This window comes from Dermacentor variabilis, chromosome 2 (genome assembly GCF_050947875.1).
Source record: "Dermacentor variabilis isolate Ectoservices chromosome 2, ASM5094787v1, whole genome shotgun sequence".
Classification (NCBI taxonomy): Eukaryota; Metazoa; Arthropoda; class Arachnida; order Ixodida; family Ixodidae; genus Dermacentor; species Dermacentor variabilis.
In genome coordinates this window covers 143114021-143135299 of record NC_134569.1, presented here as the reverse complement: position 1 = coordinate 143135299, position 21279 = coordinate 143114021, and the positions used below count along the sequence as shown (strand labels likewise).

Here is a 21279-nt window from a genome sequence, read left to right as displayed (position 1 = left end):
AGCAAAATTTACTTTCCATGAGTCAGCGAAGCACATTCGAATTACCCTTGAGGATTTCTTTTTCTTCTTGGAGCTCTTTGAGTCTCTTCGAGCAAGTGCATGGTGCCTTCTATTAGACGTAAAATATGGAAACGACAGTCATTGCGCAATATACAAGGTACGCATGTAAATCGCCCGAAAAATTCGTTCAAGCCGGCATTTAATACAATATTCAACTCGTATTCCACTAAAATGAGAGTCTCAGATATTATGCCTCAAGCATGGCTTGAAAGTGCAGCTTACGTGACCGTCCTGAGCCTTCAAAAATGCAAATTGCGAGCGTGTGGCAGATGGCGGCGAACCGTGTTACATATACCAATCTGCTTGTGGCTGAAAGTAACACCAACATAATGGAGTGGTGCTATTACCCGGACTGCGCAAGCATGAAGGGCTAATTTTTAAGGACCTTTAGAACAAGCTCCCGTCCCTCATTGGCCCACATTATCAATGCAGCATGCCATGCATAACACTTCACAAGATCATTCTCTATTCCCCTTCCCCAAGTGTAGGGGAGCCAACCGGGCACGTCCTTGGATACCTTCCCTATCTTTCCCTCTTCGTCTCTCTCTCTCTCTCTCTCTCACTCCACATAGAATGACTTATGCGGCATAGTGCGGTCCGAAGGTAGGAGTGTGAAGTGATTCCATGTGTCATTTATGCGGCTCGAAGCACGGCACGAATTGGAGGCCACTTAACATTAAGAAACTGAAACCCGCTAGTCAGCTTCCCCGCACAACAAAAATCAATAACGCGGCAGTCATAGTAAAGCTTTTCAATATCGCAAGTGCGTGAGCATACCGGAAAGACGGAGCGCTACCAACAGGACCAAACTGCTATGGCGGCCGCCGTATATAGTTACGAAATGAGCAAAATGTGAAGTGCAGCTCTGCCTTCCGGTATGAGTGTGGTTCAAGCGTAGCACAGATGCACACATGCTGAAAAATTATTTATCGTGGTTCGCTTAAGCTTTTAATGCCTGCCTAAACACCTTGAAAGGCAGCGCGCCTCTCACATATCGGAACGAGGTAAGAGCGTAGGCGCCCCACGTGAGCCCCTATGAAAGACGGCGTGGCCATTGTACAAATTTTAACTGTGCAGAGATGCTGATATTTATGTTCCAAGTATCTTCTCTCATACAAATTAAGTTTAGCTAAGGTAAAGTTATTGTACAGGAACAAATGAAGCAATGCAATTTTTACGCACGTGGGGCGCCGCTGCTTCTTCGCCTACCATTGTTTCAGTCGAAGTAGCGGCGGCAGCATGCGTTAGTTGCGCGCTTTCACACGGGGGCATGTGGTTTGCCTGAAGAAAGTGAACGGTGTGCTTAACATATCACACTCGTCAAAGTCAAAATAACGAAAGAGGCTACGTGCTCAAGAAAACGAGATTACTTACATATGCGCAGAAGTTCGGCTGCGGTTGGTCCCGGGTGCCCTCCCTCCAATAGGCATCATGAACTCTGTCGCGCAACTCATCAATACCTGTAGGCTCGCACGTCAGTCGAAGACTGGTAGCTGCGTCAGCCAACGACTTCAACAGATCAACATCCCCCTTATCGTCGTTGAAGCATTTCGCGGAAACGTGCGTCATGATGTCCGAAAAGAAAACAGAAATATTTTCCTCAAAAAGCGCGAGACGCGAACCATCGCACAACTATAACCGAGTAACTGTGTCTGAAAGCCGTTCACAGCTTGTATTGTGTTATAAAAACCTTTCCAACAGAACATAATCGCGCTGAAGAATCTCTAATTAATTACTGATAATTTTTCTCCTACTAAAATTTACGTTTTTAAGCACAACCTAATTTGTAGCGTAAACAATAAATACTACGACCGAAAAATGCCACTACGAAATTAGGGGTACACTATGCGTACGGTTGCAAAAATTCTGCTCAGAACAGTCATCAACGCGTGCGCACACACAACCGAGCACTAAGTTAACGTTTATAGCGCTATCTAGGAGTATGAATAATTACTAGTTACTTTATTTCTACAAAAAATCACGCTTTTGATATAGTTTGCAGCGCGTTTACAGATGACGAGGTGACAAGTGAGCTATAATGTGAGTTCGTTACCGGTATTTTTTTTTTCATTTCCCTCTGGCTTTCTTCAATTTCACTGAACATACGAGAGCTGTGCAAGCTTAGGAGAAGACAGTTCGGCGAATAATAATTTTATTCGAAGGTCCGGCGAGTTATTCGGGAATCGGGCGAATATACCCGCCCGGCGAGGCTTAAATAACAAGGATTTTATCGCGTGCTTCTTGTAAGACGAGAGTCAGGAGCAGCCGCTGATAAAGCGATGAGCTGTGATACTATTGCGGCTATTACTGAATCCGAAGCTTGTTCAACTGGATGTTCATAGCGGGCTGCGCGCTGTGATCTCAAAACGCGTTGGTTTGGTTGATCTCTAGCACCACGGCCTTTGTGTAAAAGAAGTGTATTTGCTTTCGAGGCAGAGGGTGCGGCACAGGAAATTCGATAACATCTCACGTGTATGTTTGCAGCCTCTGCGCGCTTGCATCCCACAGTTCCCACAGCGGGCACGATGCTCAAAGGCAGCGTCGTCAGGCGTCGTCACGTGTCCGCGCCTACCACCAGGTGCGCTGCCGCCGTGTCTACTTTTGGGGAACTCCACATGCGCACAGTCACCGTGTTTGCAAGTGAATTTTGCATTCTTCTGCTCCGCGAAACGTGCTCATTTTGGATGGTACCCATGGCTATGTCACCTGGTGTATGTTGAAACGACGATGGCATGTGTACACCGGTGAAGAAATGTCAAAGCATTATGAACTTGGGCGATCATGAAGCTGGTCCAACGTCGCAGTTTCTACGCAGTGCAAACGTCTACGAAAGTGGGGCGGTCCCGGAGATAGTGTTTCGCGGTGCTTCAAATCGCGAGCTGTTGCAACAGGACGAGGAAGTGTCACGCGGCGCACGCGCCAAGCATTTCAGAGCTTACTGGTTTTCGAACGATAGGGGTATGCGTGGGCTCGCGGCCTAATGGTTAGAGCACTGGGCTCGACGTTCGATGCCACCATCGGTCAGACACCATTTTCTTTTTATGAAAGCGAGGCGAAACAAGAACCCACCTACCTGCCGCAAAGTTACAAGAATGAGGCAATGTTTCGCATTAAAAATTTGGAATGCCTTCATATACGAGTCCTAATTATATGCTGGACTCAAATGCTACACAATAAAAAACAACAAAAGTCAACAAAAATTACTCAATAAATTATTTATTGAGAAGCGCTCAATGCTAACATTGTCGTGCAAGTTTTGAGCGAACGCAGTTACTATTGAAATTTTGTTGAAAGCCCGTTGTTTCAACAAATCAATGATAAATCAACAGTCATTTTTGTACGGGAGTGTAGGCACTTTCATGAGCTAAATGTGGGGCGATTAGCAGCTTTTCTCCCAATTTGTACGGTCAACGAATGGTGTCGAGGCGACTTTCATGCCAAGTGCTTGTGGTTTTGATTCGATTTAGCCTGTAGTAGCACTTGCGAGTGTTAATTACGCTATAATGTTTTACTACAGTGCATAGTCACGAATAATGTAATCACAACTGTGGAACATCAGGGCTGGGGATCGACCGCCACATATCAAGCCGGTAACTGAATTACACAGCTGCCGTCATAGCCTCAAAGCCAGCACCATATTCAAGTTGCAAAGAGGGGAATAAAATGCTGCTAACAAACCTAAAAAAAATTTGCCACTTGAAACAGCCTGCGCCTATAACTGCATGAGCTCGAGAATCTGGAACGTTAACTGACGTTCAGGCCGTTCAAATCGTGCAACACAATTTCCAGCAAAGTAGGAACCCTTCAATCATGTCATGAAATATCTTTCCGAACCGAAATAAGGTGGTCTTGTTGCCGTTCTTGCAAACATGATCCGAAGTTTTCCACTCAGAAACCGCCGCCAAATTCTCCGAAAGTTTCAAAATGGGCACCCGGCCGCAGCGCGGCCGGGTGCCCATTGTCGTGCGTCTTGGACGGCGCGTGGAATGGAGCCTCGAACTACGTTCCCGCGAGCACTCCTCCGCTCGCGGCCGACCAGGGCGGTGGCGGCGGCTCAGTAACAATAGTTGGTCCGCCGATCGCATTCAGTTACAACGGCGACGAGGCTAGAGCGTAACGTAGGCGTCCCAGGAAAGTTGCCGCCACTGTCGCAACCGGCTGGCAAAATTTGCACCTCAGCTGGGCCGTTCTTAACACCGTAAGGGCGTAACGTTAAGGGATAAGAAAAGAGCAGATTGGGTAAGGGAACAAATGCGAGGTAATGAGATCTTAGTTGAAATCAAGAAAAATTAATGGGGGGGGGAGCATGGGCAGGACATGTAATGAGAAGGGAAGATAACCGATGGTCATTAAAGGGACACTAAAGCGAAACAATAAATCAGTTTAGACTAATGAAGCATTGTTTGAGAACCCTGCAGGCATCATTAGATGAGAAAATGAAGGTCCAAGTATCAGTGTTTGAATTTCGCGCCAAAACCCCAGCGCCTGTACGTCAGCGTGACGTCATGGATTCCAAAGTACGTTTTCGCATTTGGGCAGCGTTGGCTGAGTCAAGGTTCCCGAAACTTGCCATGTTTAATATTTGGTTCCTTTAGAACACAATGTAGTCAATCTGTACCGCTATATATATTTAGTAGGCCCTAGAAGAGGCTATCAAAATCCAAGACGTCACAGCCCCCAGGTCCGGGAACTTAAGTAGGCGTCGCCACCCGTATTTCGATCTTGCGCTTTTTCTGGCTTACCAAACGTCTTATCGTTGTAAGAGTGGTGTCTTTGGTGCTGTAGAACGGCAATTTACTGATGCAGAAGAAATGATTTTTCACTTTAGTGTCCCTTTAAGGGTTGCGGACTGGATTCCGAGGGAAGAGAAGCGTAGCAGGGGGCGGCAGAAAGTTAGGTGGGCGGATGACATTAAGAAGTTTGCAGGGACAACATGGCCACGATTAGTGCATGACCGGGGTAGTTGGAGAAGTATGGGAGAGGCCTTTGCCCTGCAGTGGGCGTAACCAGGCTGATGCTGCTGCTGCTGCTGCTGCTGCTGCTGCTGCTGCTGCTGCTGCTGCTGCTGCTGCTGCTGATGATGATGACCCCCGTGGGCGTCGCAGCTCCGGCCGCAGCCGGCGTCGCCATCTGTTGCGGCAGCGCGCACGGCGTCTCCCGCGCAGAAGCCGACGCCGCAGCCCTAGTCGGCGTAACTGCTAGCAATCCGCACACGTGTGGCGGGCACGTCCTGGCCCGTATTTACGAAAAGACGACGGGCTCACCGCTAACACTAGTATGTGCAGAGTCCGTAGATGTTCCCGAATCACGTATTCCACACAAAATTGAGCACATCGCAGGAAAAACTGGTCAAAAGATAGAAAATTGCGGAGCTCCATGCAGAGCCAACTGCTCTGCTCGGCTCCCGTTAGAGAATCGCCACTAGCCGCACCGTTGGTCTGGTGCGCTCTTCGTCACCGCTACTTGTATGGCATTATTACCTGCAATATGTACAGTCGCGCGCAGTATGAGCTGCAACACGGTGCACGTGTTCAGGAGGGCCACAAGACTGTACGGTATCGCGTACATACGAGTAGTGAGTGTACTAAATAGGGTAACTGTAACGGTGTTTGATTTTCTAATTATTCGTATGTCGGCACCGTCGGGCAGTCTTGGGACCTTTGGAACATGTGCACCGTGTTCCAGCACATATTGCGCGCGACTGCACATACTGTATAAAGTTTTTCGTCTCCTTTTAGTCCGCTGCAAGAGTGCGTCTCTCGTCTTCGACCCCGAGTCGCAATACTGGATGACAGCTATGGGATTGACGAACCAGTATATCAACGGTTGATGGGAGCTGCGAGATACGAGGCCCGGAGACGCCTGCCACACCGCTAGATGGCAACTACGACACCGGCCGCCGTCAACCACTTTGGCTGGGTGAGTGCCTGTTGCTTGCTTTCATGTCGCCAGACCTCTCTAGCACAAGATCTTAGGATAGTGTCTTTTTTTCGTACACTATGATATTAGAATTTAAATTCTTTAAGCAATGGATGTGCGAATAACAGTTTGAAGTGAGGATAATATTAGTGAACCAGTAACGCAAGGAACAAGATCGCGGTGGAGGAATTCAAAGCGCAGGACATCATTCAAGTCTGCGAGGAGTTGCGCATTTCCGCTGGCGCCGAAAAAAGTAACGAAAGCGATTCTCGACGTGACGCAGACAGAGGGCGTGACGGTCGAGCAAGTTGACGAGGCTTGGCAGATGATTATTGTGCGAAAGCTAGAGGCAAAGGAACGCGAGAGACGTGAGAGGCGCGAGCAAGAAGGAAAGGAGCACGAAAGTCCTGAGCAAAAGGCATGGCGAGAGAGAGGTCCAGAAATTCAACCATGGATATGGCGCAAAGCACGATACCATCACCTCAATTTCAAGGCAGGCGAGAGTATAGTTACCTTTCTTGCGGACTTCGAAAAAGTTGTGACGAAGAAGGTGCCAATGGGGACCTCTGGTCCGAGCGGTTGACCCTGTTAGTCCCTTGTAATATCGCGTGTGTGTTGGAGCACCTCCTTGATGAGGAGAATCGCGACTACGATGAGACAAAGCTGGCTTTGTTGAGGCATTTGATGCTGTAAGTCATGCGAAATGCGAAGGCCGAGATGATAACGACAAGGCCGATTCTGTCGAGGAGACCGCAGGGTAAGCCGGCTAGCACAGATGGCGTGGCATGCAGTCATGTTCTGTCAGAGGTACAGGCATATGTAGCGGCGAGCGCCAGCATAGCTTGGTTTTGCTGCCCGGAGCGATATTGTTGCGACGAGAAGGCAGCGTACCTGGGAGCACGAGTGCTGACACCGCAAACTTTTTCAGCCGCGCCGAGAGCAAACGACGAACGCACAAGCCTTGCAAGTCGAACTCGGGCGGCGAGACGAGCCGGGTCAAGCGCGCCAAGAGCCAAGACGTTAGGAAAAATTCGAGTGGCTTAATCCGCAACTTACGCGGTTGCCGAAACCTAGAATAGGCGTGACGAGCGTCGGGAAAGAAAGAAGTTCACAAAAATTCAGACAGCGCAAATGTCGCCTGTTCTCAGCGATGTCAAGGAATGGTAAGCTGAGGTACGTACCGAAGCGTCGGGTATGCTCGCAAGTCTACTTCAATGGCCGCTCCCTTCCTGAGGCAAAGAAAGGCGACTGCCTCGTAAAGAAAGAGACAGCGTACGCGCGGGTCATCAATACGCCGCTCTCCGAGTGCTTGGAGGCCGCTGGTCAAAAGTCACGGCTGCTATAAGTGCTCCAAGCAAATCAGTTTTGTCGAGAATCGCTCGCGAAGCAATACTGATTTAACTGTGTCACGAGTTCACAATTAAGGAAAAGTCCGTATCTCACACTTTCTCTCACATACGTGCTACGTGTTATTTGGAAACCTTTTTATTTTCTTTTGTTAATATAACCAGATTTCGTGAATTGTTTCTTCAGTGATTTTGGTCTGGGTATTCGAAGGGCGCTTGCCTTGGCCGGAGTGGCGCGGCGTTGTTGATTCTCGATCGTTTGAGTGGACCTTCACAGGGCCGAGCAGCAGGGAAGACCACCGGCGGAAAAAAAAAAAAGAACCGGAAAAGCCTATCCCTCAAGTGAATCATCGACGTCGCTCAACCAGCGCATCCAATCTTCCGAGGTGCGATGGGCAGCTCAACTTCCGGATGCATTGTCTGGCGGCGGAGGTTCTGTTGTGCCACACATCGTGCCTATCATCGAGGCAATGGGGGCGATCCCACCCCGCCCACGCCCTTTTTTCTGAAGTGGTTGCCCTTGTGCTGGGCTTCACACATCCGCTGACGACCTTCAAAGAGAGAGAGAGAGAGAGAGAGAGAGAGAGAGAGCAAATCATAAATGAAAGGTAGGGAGGTTAAACAGGACTGAGCCCGGTTGGCTACCCTACACTGGGGAGAGGAACAAAAGGGACGGAAATATTAAAAGAAGAAGAGAAAGTCCACTGGGGATTTGAAGGTCGCTCACGCTCTTCAAAGTTCCAAGAAAGTGCCGGCCCTTTTCCGTGGGTCGAAACGAGGAACCCGGGACACACAGGGCCTCGACGACTCCACTGACAGCCTTCAGAATTTCACAGAACAGCTGTCCCTTTGCCGTGGAGAGGCGTGGTATGCAGCTTGGACTTCTCCCGCCACGAAAGAGGAAGGTGTAGCGGTTGGCGCCAGCACCCGCCTCGCCTCGTTCCTGCCAAACGAATCTCGGGCAGAACCGGCCCATTGTTAGAGTTGCCACCCCCGCCCCGTCGGTCTGGTGGGCTCTTCGGTACTGCTATTTGTATGCTATTACCTGTTATATGTGCATATTGTATATATCTTTTGGTTTCCTCTTCGTCTGCCCTAAGAGTCTGTCTTTCGGCTTTGATACCGAGTGGCAACACTAGGGACCATATAACGTAAAACTATTCCAATCTGTTTTCATTTCAATCTCCTGACGTCAAATTTGCGTAACCGCCGACGGAAGCATCGGGCGGTGACCCGCAGGGTTTTCTGAACAGACCAATCAAACGCTCTCCTCATTTATAGGAGGTCACTTTTGTCTGCTTTAAAAACGAATAACATTGCCTACGCTGAGCGGCTTGTCTTATCTAATTGGCTGACAGGAGGCGAGGAGCACGCTCAAGTGGAGAAGGATTTGATGGGGCCGAGCTAGTGCACTGAAAATCGATGACCGCATAAAGAGGGTGGTGCCGGCGCCTGCGATTGGTCCGCTTCCCGTTACTTGGCTTGACTTGGCTGGTCGAAAATTGCGGCGGCATGCAATGGCAGGTTAAGAATGCCGCTAAAACGGATCCTCAGCAAAGAAGAGTTGGCTGAGCGAGGTCATAAACATGCCGTAAGTGCTCGATAACGTTACACGGTCACGCAAAAAGTGTTATTGTACGCAAATACACCCATGCTCTCCGGCAGGTGCGAGTAGCCAGTGCCCAAGCGATCGGCGGCAGTCATCTTTTATTCCTTTTGTAACAGGGCAGCCTGCGGCTATTCAGAAAAAAGTCCAGTTTTGTTCGGCATATTAATGCATCTTTAACGTGTACACGTCGCTTTGACGCGGTGGGTTATCGCAGTTTTGTGACATCGCGTGACAGGCATGTAACGTGGATGTAGCCCGAAAACTGTTGACCAATAGCCGAGGGCTAATGTCGAAAAGGCGCCGAATCAGAAATAACTATTTTTTTTTGTTCCAGTCATGCACAATCAGTGTGTACGCGTCATATCAGATGGGGAGCTATCGCGGTTTTCGTGACGTCGCTTGACAGACAGGCGAAGTGGGGGTGACTCAAAAAAGTTTTTGACCAATAGCAGAAGGCTGATTGCAGAATTGAAATAGAAAAGATTGGAATAGATTTACGTTATAGCGCCCTAGGTATGTGCACGTGTTTGTGGCGCCCTATCACCTTATTCGCTCAACTGACATCATTCTTTCTTCGCCATTCTATCGTTGTGGCTGCGCCGTCGTCATTTAGTCGTCGTCGTGGTCGTGAGCGCCCTTGGCAAGCGAGTGCCATATAAGAGTGGGCCAATACCAGAAACGATCTTATGCGCAAGTAGCCGAGACAACGTAAGTCCCAGAGTGACCGCTACGGATTTTAAAGAAACATGTCTCCAGCAATACGGCGTGTCGCTACATTCTGCAGACGCTAATGGCATTACTGTCGGCAAACATGCTGTTGTTGTCCTGAGTGGCCGTGGCACATACCCGCAGTGGGGGATTGGCCATGAATCGACAGGTTGAATTAAGTGCATAAGAAATAATAGTAAGTTGTTGTCGTTGCTGATCTGAGTGGTTGTGGCGCATACACACAGTGGGGGACTGCCACTGAATCAGGTGGTTAACTTAAGCGGATAAATAACAGGGACTCAATCGGGAGATGGGATCCGCTGGCATTTTTTTATTCTCCAGCCTATATGTGAACACGCGCCAAGCGACGAAGATGATTTGTGCTATGTCGTGAATGCAGTGACAGCGTACGTTGCCCGTAACAGACGACAATGAAGAAGCCGAATGCCTCCGCCATGTCTCGATCCGTGACCCATTCGCCCTCAACGAGATCGCCACGTGTTGCTTTGAAGTCGTCTGAGCAAAGCTCTAGCTCCGGGACTCGGTCTGAGACACCACGTGACTTATGGGGACGTTCCAGCAGCGCAGTGCCCAGTTCCCGTGCCAACCCCTGCACGCCCAGTGTCCAGGAGGCAACTCCAGCTGCGGTCGGAACACCGGCATCGAAACCTGCAGAGAGTGAGTGATGGCGGATCTTTATGTAATCACCATACCAAATATACGAGCTGCTAAGCACGTAGATGTATGTAAGGACTACCATTAAAGGGGTCCTGATACATTTTGTCGAAGTGGAGATACGCATTCCAAGCTAAAAGAGGCTATTTTAGAAATACTTTTCCGCAAAAAAAGTACTCCAATGCATTCAACGGAAGCGGACTTATTGCCAATCAAACATCCCGTTCGCGGTGCCTCCTCTCCTTCTTCAATGCCTTGCACTGCGAAGGCTAGGGCGGAGCTAGGTTCCCACAACGCTCCGCCTACTGAACATCACCGTGGCGCCAGTTCAAAGTTGATTTTGGATGTTCACCTAGACACGACTACTTGATATCATTGCGCCTACGATGCGCCGAATGTAAGCCAGACTCGGTTGTCCTAAGGGAACCGCAGTGAGCTTAGCCAGCGGATAAGTCGCGGCGCCCCACGGCGACCGCGGCACCTACACTGTAGCGGACCACAGCTACATGCAAATGTAGTCTGTATTCAAAGCGTTTGCTTTGTGCGCGCGATGGCTTCAGTGCGTGCTTGTGCACTTGTGCTCCGGTCTGTCCATGCTACGTAGTGCAGGCCAGCTTTGTCCTGCACCATCTTGACCGACGGATAGTAGCGACATCCAACTTGCGCATTTTTGAAGGGCTAATAACAAGCCAAGTCTGCCAAGGCATCAAACCAGGAGCGGCCATGAGTTAACGCGCGCTGCCAAGTGCGCGTGTGGCCTGAATTTAAGTTTCGCGTGGTTCGAGGCTTGTTAAGTGTTCAAAACTAATCGAAATTAGCGACACCCGACGGCTACGACACCTTTAAGCAGGGTGGCTAAAGTTACGCAGGCGGACGCGGCCGAGCGTGAGCCGATGTAGTCGGTCTTTTCCGGAAGTACGTAATTGTTATCGAAACTCGAAAACAGATTTTTGCCTACTTCAGCCTGTTGATTAAACTTATTCAATAAATTGACACAGTAACCCTAAGAAGAAGCGCATTGATTGATGTCGGCTCATTGCCAATAGCAGCCGCGTATGAGAATCGGCTGTATAACAAAATAAAGGGAGGAGCAGGCTTCTGTAGAAAACAGCGTTTGAGAAAAGCGACTTTGCACTCCACTAGCGAGATCCACACGTCGTGCACGAATGGAAAACTGCGGTGAGATTTTCACAGCAGCATATGCTATCCGAGGACTATGTTTTTTTGCAAAGCCGGAGAAGTGGTTCGGGACCCCATGAATGAGACATGAGTTTGAGGCTTGCACAATACGAATTAAAATTACATTCTACGATTTAATGCGCCGAAAGAACGATCTGGGTATGAGGAACACTTTAGTGGAGGACTCTGGATTAATTTTGACCACCAGGGGTTCCTTAAAGTGCCCCCAATGCGCGGTACACGTGCCTTTTGACATTTGACCCCTGTCATGATGCGGAGCTCGCGGCCCAGACTTGATCGAGCGACCAAAAATAACAAATAACTAAACGCCATACACAAGGCGTTGAAACAAAAATGATAGGCGTAACGTTAAGACTGTCGAAGGTGGCGGTATGCTTTAGAGAGAAAACGCAAGTAGCCGATATTTCATTTGAGATTAGGAGGAAGAAAGGAACATTGGACGCCGTGGTATTTGCAGCAAAAACAACAGGTGGACTGTCAGAATAACACTCGCTGTTTAAAAGGAAGGGCAACGAAGCAGACGATGGAAGAATGCTGGGATCAGATAAAATATTTTCAGGCTTCAGATAGCGCGACGCATGGATGGTAGCGATTGTTGTGAATTGATTCATTCAGCACACCGTGTGAAGCGTGATAATAATGAAAATTATGTTAAATAGCACGTGCCTGGATTGCCACATTTACCAGATGCTTGGCTCCACCAATCGTTCAACAGGACTGCTTAAGCAGAAGCTGGAACAGCCTCCTGCCCACATTCGTTAACTTGCTGCCATTTCATTATTCCGTCCAATAGTAGAATAGCCATCTGCCACCTGGAACTCAGAGCGCGCTTATATTATTAATTATTAATTATATTATATTAATCAAGCAGAATCCTTACAAAACGGTGGCGTACGCTTCATTTACTTGGACTGCTCACGTTTCACTAGTATCACTGCGGTTAAAATGCGAGCTGAAGTGCCTCAACTCTCGTATCGAGGCAGGATTGCTCGTATTTTACTCCTTCAAGAGCTGTATCGCCATCCAACATTGCATGAAATTTATTTCAAAAGCCAACAGCCACTTTTCCACCCCCAGAACACGCTCATAAAACCAAACGCTGAAGTACAAGATCTCTCATCTCGCCGTGTCATTTATTTAGCGCAATATCATTGAATGAATACCCTCATGCCATACATCACCACTTAGCCTGACGTCACATGATTCCAAGAAATAATACGTAATTGGAGCGAAGGCTAATAAATGTGCAGCGATTAATTTTAACGCTTCGTTTGTCGTTATGTAATCGCATGTATACTAGTGGTGGTGTGCTCAATAAATTCAGTTACTTAGCACTTCGCTGTGTCAACTGTTGACGTTTCACTGTTGTAAGCCATGCTCTATTGTTGACGTTTTCAATACCGCAATATATATTACTCACTGACTCATATTTCTTATTTCATTCACCAGTGTTTTTTTTTTTCTACCTCTTTTTCTCACTCTCTTAATCTTTCCTGTCGTACAATAACCACTGCTTCTTCCCCTATAATGCGCAAATGTTTATCGAAGCACCGACATCTTTCTTTTGTTTATATAGCAAATGGTTCCAGAGATCTTGTAATATTTTCTCGTAGTTGTATATGTGTTTAAGCTAATATGTTACTGTAGAAGTGCTTCTTGCTGGGCCGGTTAGTTCATATAAAAACTTGAAAAAACCAGCTAAGAATTGAGACACAAACACGACGGATAGAAGAGACATCACAACGGTGGATTAGCAACTAACATATATTTGGAAAAGAACGGATAAACCCTCGAACATCAAACCGCCGGCGCATGATCAATGCTCTCACCTAGCTACAAAATTCTATAAATTGATGGACACATAATTTTGCCTTATCTATTTCTACTTTCTACTTCCTTATCTTTAAAGCTCAGCCTTTTAGAAAGACAATCTCTTTATCGCTCAGAAATATATAAGGAACACTGATGCATTTTCCCTCCTCTTGTACAGTGATATAAAACACCTCAAGTATTTCTCTTTCTGGTTTTGTCCTGCCCCTGCAAAAATCGTCACACTTTCAGAAAACCGCGCACGGTCACACCGACGACAGCGAAACTCCTTGCGAGTTTGTTGAGTTGAAGCTCCTTGCGAGTTTGTAAGCGCACAATGCTCGCGCATCCGGTCATTGATGCACCGGCCTGTTTAGCCATTGTAGACCTTACTACACCTCAGCGGGATTTTGTCGATAGCATGCGTCACGCGCACTTAACGTATTTGTTCACATGCTTGGTTTTGCAGGCTTCTTTCTGATTTGCAGCATTTTCAATGCGCGTGCACTGAGAATGCGCTATTCGAGAATTCAATGAGGAAACTGATATGGTCCAACTTAAGAATGGGTGCGGTGTCAGCGCCGAAGCATTTCTTGGGTTGCGGACTGTATATTTATCGTCGACTATTGTTTAATTTCCAGACCACCACTTTATCCAAAAACAAGACACCTATAGAGGTTCCCCTGCGGCCCCTGGTTTATGCAAGATATTTCTGTTTAGGTTTGACAAAAGACTAATGAAGATCACAGCTAACGGCGATAGAGTGCTTCGTGCGTTCCGATACGTAGACGATTTTTGATCATTTTAACTTCAGTGCCCTTTGACTGTTTGGAAGCTGTGGCGGAAGACATTTTAACGTATTTCAAAGTGTGTTCTGACACTTAGAATTTTACATTTGAAGTTCCCAAGGAAAAAATCAGTAGTTTTTTAGATATAACACTGACTTTTCGACGCGGCAACCGCTTTAGATGGATTTACTCACCTATAATTGACAAGGTTTTGCTTGTGTTTGAATCAAGCCATTCTAAGTGGGTGAAAGAAATGTGGACACTTTGTTTCTGGTGTGCGCTACAGAAAAGCTGTTGTCAGGGGCGGCTTGCACGAACATTTAATAACGAAAATAATAACGAATTTAAGAACACGTTTTTGTGCGGACTAGGCATTGTCTATGGGACATTTAAGAACGCGTTGTAAAATTCGCTATTTTCGTTAATAAATGTTCGTGCAAGTCGCCCCAGGTCTTTCCGGAAATCCTTGACCGTCAAGTTGAGAGGATACCTGACGCGGGCTTACCTGCACAAGTGCTTAAGGTGGTAACTGAGAGCCTACGTGTAAAGCTTGAAATATAAAGCAAAGGTGACCAAAAATGGGACAGAAACAAACAAAAAAGTTCATGTGATGCCTTATATTCATACAGTGTCCCACAGTGTCAAGCAAGTTGCTGTGCCACGTAGGGTACAATTAATGTTTTGCGCTCCTCGTAAGCTGTCAGGACTGTGCACAGGCATTGAAAATGTTGGACAAATACGTTAAAAAATAACAAATACGTTAAGTGCCCGACGCACGTTATATACAAACTCCCGTTGAAGTGCGATAAGGTCTATATTGGCCAAAAGGGCCGAGGCGTCAATGGCTAGATGAGCGAGCATTGTGCGTTGACCAACTGTCAAGGTTGAAGCAACAAACCAGTCACAAAACACAAAGGACAAGAAGAGAGGTTCACACCACAGGTCTTGAGGCGTCTTATAACAGTGTACAAGAGGAAGGCAAATGCATCAGTGTTCCTTCTGTCTTTCTGAGCGATAAAGAGGTAGCTTTTCTATAAGGCTGAGCTTTAAAGATAAGGAAGCAGAAAGTAGAAATAATTAAGGCAAAATGGCGTATTTATCAATTTAAAGAATTTTGTACCTTGCTGAGAGCATTGCGCATACGTGGGCGGTTTGATGTTCGAGGGTCGATATCCTTGTTTTTTTTGTTCAATTATATGTCAGTTGCTAGTCGAGCATTGTGGTGTCTATCCTTTAAGTCGTGTTTGCGTATCATTCTTTTTTCGGTGGCTTTCTCAAGTTTCTTGTTATTGTAGTTGTAAGATTTGTTCCATAGGTAACTTGTACCAATTCTGTGGCCCCTCATACCCACCATATATAGCACTTTTCTGAGGGCCTTTAAGTGTATTACTGAAAAAAAGTACCTAAAAGCTTACATAAAAAGCTTGTGCTCAGTGTAAGTACGTAAGGCCACAGACGCTATTTCTAAGATTGTACTCTGTTGGCTTCGACGCCACCCAGACGCAGTTACACACAGAACATCCTTCCTTGCAACACAGTGACAGTTCTGAAACTAGTGCCACAAGGCGTTCTTTTGTGTGCTTTGTCGCTGCCATCGCTAGCATGTCGGTGACTACTTCCCTTAGTTTATGTATTTAAACGGGTGGCAGTTCGTGTAGAGTTGCACATAAAAAGCTTGTGCTCAGTGTAAGTACGTAAGGCCACAGACGCTATTTCTAAGATTGTACTCTGTTGGCTTCGACGCCACCCAGACGCAGTTACACACAGAACATCCTTCCTTGCAACACAGTGACAGTTCTGAAACTAGTGCCACAAGGCGTTCTTTTGTGTGCTTTGTCGCTGCCATCGCTAGCATGTCGGTGACTACTTCCCTTAGTTTATGTATTTAAACGGGTGGCAGTTCGTGTAGAGTTGCGGTACAGGGCGTTTCTGGTTCGGTCATTCGATGAGTTTGTATCTGACAGATTAAGGAGTCCACCGGTAGCAGCGACAGGCGGAGCTTCTTAGGCGATTAACTTAAAGCCCCTTGGTATTGCATCACGGGGCCTTAGAATAAGTATTGCATAAGAGGGCTGGCAGATTTTTACTAATATTATCGCCGAGTGTGTCGGACAACAAAAGTCGATCATTTATACTAAATAATTCTTAGCACTTGAAGATACATTTCGGGAACTGCATAATATCAGTTGTTTGTAGCAGGGTATCGTAGTATCAGCAGCAGCACCATCAGCGGCCGTCTGATAAGGAAGCACCCGCCGTGGTTTCTCAGTGGCTATGGTGTTGGGCTGCTGAGCACGAGGTCGCGGGATCGAATCCCGGCTACGGCGGCCGCATTTCGATGGGGGCGAAATGTGAAAACACCCGTGTACTTAGATTTATGTGCACGTTAAAGAACCCCAGCGGGTCGGAATTTCCGGAGTCCTCCACTACGGCTTGCCTCATAATCAGAAAGTGTTTTTGGCACGTAAAACCCCCATAACTTGATTTTTTAAAGTAGGAAGCGTCGCACGAGCAGCGGCTGACCAAGACGTCTTTATCAATCGCTGCTCGGAACAATTGCTTCCCGCTACGTCATACTTCCAAGACGGCTATTCGCCGCCCTAAATATAAGCTATGAAAGAGTTGAGGAAGATCCCTCCCATTCTCCCCGCCTTCTTCCTTTCTTTGATGGGAACTGCAAAATTGGCATCTTACTGTTTCATTAAACAATTTCAGTAAAGTATACTGAACACTCAAGAAAACAACAAGTTTATTGCCGCATGCAATCAGGGCAACAAGGGAAGTGTCGTTTGCAGAAGAATAGTGAGCATTTTAGAATAGTGATGAAAAGAAGTAGTGCTTTTTGTGCCGCTCAACACACTCGTGTCGGCTTAGCATTTTGAATGTGCGGATTCGATGGTTAAAAATAGATTATAGGGTTTTACGAGCCGAAACCACTTTTTGATTATGAGGCATGATGTAGTGGAGGACTCCGGAAATTTTGACCACGTGGGGTTTTTTAACGTGGCCTAAATCTATGCACACGGATATTTTCGCATTTCGCCCCCATCTAAATGCCGCCGCCGCCGCAGCCAGGATTCTATATCACGACCTCCATGCTCAGCAGCCCAACACCATAGCCACTGAGCAACATCGGCGGGTGGGTTAGGTGATTAGTGTCTATTGGTTGCATTATGGTAAACGGAGCAAATAAGTTCGATACATGTTTCTTTACCGAAGGAGGACCATAGTTTATTTCACTGTTTAATAGTGTAATTGTTGACCCAGTACTGACAAAACTTAAAAATTGAATTAAATTACGGGATTTTATGTGCCAAAACCACTTTTGATTATGAGGCACGCTGTAGTGGAGGACTCCGGAAATTTCGACCACCTGGGGTTCTTTAACGTGCACCTAAATCTAAGTACACGGGTGTTTGCGCATTCAGCCTCCATGGAAATGCGGACGCCATGGCCGGGATTCGATCCCGCGACCTTGTGCTCACAAAACTTGTCTCAGACGACGGCGGGCCGCGATTGCACATCGCTGCGATGATATTTTAATTATTGCCTTTTGTTGGGCGTGTTGGTAAACTGACTTGGGAAGCATAATAGTGATACCTGTGTTAGTGCCCCTTCGGTAGAACTGTTAGATAAGGAGACGGCTTTGTTGGATAGTTAAAATTTGGATGAGGTGGGGGCGCCATTGTGTATGTGTTAAATAGGTGAGTGTTTTCTGAAGATCAAGTTGTTGAAGTTAGCGCATTGTGGTGTCGTCCACCTTCTGTCCTTGTTCTCTGGCACTAAATATGGTTACCAAAATAGTTTCATTATCATGCCGATCGCTAAAGCGAGTGGCGAGCGTCGAAATCCGGACAATCTGGAAAGTCTCTTACGTAAAAAAAAAGTTTCATGTTGTCATTAGACCTTGCATCACTCTACCCGCGTTGTTATGACGGTGCTTCATGATTAATGCGGGGATCCGCCGTGGTTGCTTAGCGGCTATGTTGTTGGGCTGCTAAGCGCGAGCTCGCGGCATTGAATCCCGGCTACGGCGGCCGCATTTAGATGGGAGCGAAAACACCCGTGTACGTAGATTTAGGTGCACATTAAAGAACCCCAGGGAGTCCAAATTTCCGGAGCCCCCCTCTACGGCGTCCCACATAAGGAGATCGTGGTTCCGTCACGTAAAATTCCATAATTAATTTTTTAAAATAATGTGGGAGAGATAGTGTCTGCACGTGACAAGTGTGCATTCCATCTTGGTGACGCAGAGATTATAGTCGTCAAAACAGAGGACCAGGCTGCCCCAAGACGTGCCGCTGTTGTGATTGCCTCGGAAGACGGCAAGAAAGGAAGGCAGTCCAAAATGGCTCGCAAGGCTGTGTCCGGAGCCAAGGAAAAGGCCGAGCCCAGAGTCGTGGCCGCACTTGACAGCCCCGATGCCGAGACTCCCAAGGCGGAAACGAGCAAGAAAGCGACCCAATGCCCAGAAGGCGGGACGGCACCCGCCGTGCCACCCGAAGACGGGGGAAAGCCCAAGAAGGAGCCCGAGAAGGAGCCCGAGAAGGAGCCCATGAAGGAGCCCATGAAGGAGCCCAAGGTGGAGCCCAAGAAGGAGTCCATGAAGGAGTCCATGAAGGAGCCCATGAAGGAGCCCATGAAGGAGACCAAGAAGCAGCCCAAGAAGGAGCCCAAGAAGCTGACCGTCGCGTTCGTGCCCGTGGCCTCGCCCGTGGCCTCGCCCGTGGCCTCGCCTGTGCCGGACGCAGCTTGTCCTGCCGGCCCTCCGGCCAAGTCGCAGCGCCGCAAGCGCAGACGGCGGCAGCCCATCAAGAGGCCCTCCGAGCTGCCCCTCCTCCGTTTGCCCAAGGCGAGTGTTAGAAATAGATGCAGGCAACAGCGTGGTCACGTGCTGGAAGGTTATTTCAAATGGTCACTGTTTATTTATTGCTTTGCTCTACCTGTAGCACTTTCTTTATTTTTCAATAATTCCAAATTGTAATTTACACGCTTGTTCAGAGAACTGCGAAATAACCGCAAATGTTGCTGCAAGAAGTAGCAATGCCAGCCGCGTTGTTTGCCTACACGATGCGTTATGGCTTCGCACAATCTTGACCGACGCAGCTAGGTGCGGCCACCGCGAAAAGCGGTCATCTAAAATTTAAACATACAGAATATTTTCATTTTTTTTATTATAACAGATTTTATCACAACAGATGTCCGCCACTAATGGTCATTTTTTTCCCTTTTCTTTTTTTGCTATGGCGACGCGGTTATAGCGTTTTTCTGTTGAACAAGCGTGTAGTCCAGTGAACCTTTATCACTTGGAAGGTAAGTCCAATGTAATAACTGTCAGGGCGAAGTACGCACGTAAGAACACGATTTGCACAGAAGTATACCGGTCATATGTACGGCGCGAATTCGGTGTATTACAATTCCTTAATAAAGGACGGGCACTGAATCTATTAGTGGTCATGGGGAGGATTCAGAAGTTCTCAGGACTGAAATAAACACTGCCTCAAGAGGAAGCTTATGGCCAACTTTGATGCCGCCTATTCAGATACACGTAAAACGCATAAACGCTTTTATGAGACGACCGCTCCAACAATGTGAGTGAAATTGCTTGCTTCTGAAAGAGAAAGCTAAATTACAGTTACCGTGGCAAGCAGAATTTTGATTTAGAGCATGGAGGTATTTACAAAATTTGACAAAAATTGGTACATTTAAAGAAGTAGAAGCATGAATTGTACTAACTCACAAGTCTGCACCCAAAACAGATATACCAGTTCCGTCAAGGGTATCTGTCAGAGCAACTAAAGAAGTGATGCATAAATTGACAGATTACGTGAATTTGGTATAACGTCTACTAGGGCATTTCAAAACTCCTACTCGCATATTAGTGGTATATTTCAGAGCGGTGTGTATTATAATAATCTTTTCCGCTTAAGTTGCATTATGATCTTAATTTGGTATAGCGCAAGCTTGACACGGACTTGCTCATCGACTTTCATTATGAGGTGCATGTACGAGATTGTGGTACGTTTTTCAGAGCTGACTTAGAGTTATAAGTATCGTAGTTTCGTTCTATGAAATTTTACAATTCTCAACAAAAGAATTGAAAGAAAAGCTGCAAAAAAGCGGTTCCTAGAATCACTAGATACTAATCAATTTCTTTCAAATCCAACAACCTTCATCAATTTTGGTGCATTGGTCGCCTGCAAAAACGATTTCTCGTTTTTGGTATATTTAGATATAGCCCCGAGCGTAACCTTCCTGTTATAATATGACCAATTTGAATAGGTTCTAATGCTGAAGCGCGATAGGCGTTGATATTTCTCTGTTATTTGCGCCAAGAGGAAGTTTTTGATTGGGTCAATCGGAACATCCACTACAGTCAGCCGAAAGCCCCAGGCACCAAAAAATAAAGCACATACATTCGAAAGGGGTTATACCGCTCTCCTAAGTTGAGCTATGGCGTGGCTCCAATGCTGTGCTGTATGTCGGTGAGAAATAACTTGAGTAGAGAAATGTTGTTTTATTGCGATAGCAATTATATGGACACTCCAAGCGAATTTTTTCCTTCGTCGTTGTCGGCGTCGTCGTCGCCGTGACATTCCGTATATATTCAAGCGTATATAAGCTACATGCCACGCCATGCTATGTGACATGCGGTATATGCGAGTTGTATTGCCATACCATTGTATCGCCAAAGTTGCTCTCCACTAGGTCTTACATTCTTCACAAAATTATTCTTCAGAATTTTGAGAATGGCAGCCGAGAAACAAATCTCATGAAACAAAACGTCGACAGCGCGTGCGTTTTATCCTGAATCTTCTCAGACTCAAATATTAAAAGTGCAAACAGAAAGCACTTTAACCTGAAAATAATGCAATTTTATTGGCGTGCCTGTGAACTACCTCCGAGATTGGCCCATAGAACTAGTTGGAAACATACCCGATACGGAAAAGTGGTGGTAAAGTCGCTAAGAAAGACGTTGGCTTTAAGTAATAAACATAAATGAAATTGTCCGATGGCAGGATTCAAACAGAGGACCCCTAGCACAACAGCTCGTTTTTACTTAGACAGCTTACGTTTACTTGAATTCATACTGCAACTATAGATACGAGTCTTACAGTTCCATCCATTGCTTCACGCTTAATGGTGAAACTATGATTTCCCATCT

General features: G+C 46.8%; 1 protein-coding gene across 3 annotated transcripts in view; it reads left to right on the top strand.

Annotated features, from left to right (window-relative positions):
- The window catches only part of LOC142572799 (uncharacterized), an 87134-nt gene that overhangs the window by 15132 nt on the left and 50723 nt on the right, over positions 1–21279 (top strand). For 2 of the 3 annotated variants that reach the window (XM_075682163.1, XM_075682161.1), the window contains exons 2-4: positions 5799–5979; positions 10043–10320; positions 18368–18966. In XM_075682163.1, coding sequence (XP_075538278.1) covers positions 10074–10320; positions 18368–18966 — 846 coding nt within the window. In that variant the 5' untranslated portion in view covers positions 5799–5979; positions 10043–10073. The remainder of the gene's footprint in view (positions 1–5798; positions 5980–10042; positions 10321–18367; positions 18967–21279) is intronic. The other variant, XM_075682164.1, reaches the window with a different exon arrangement.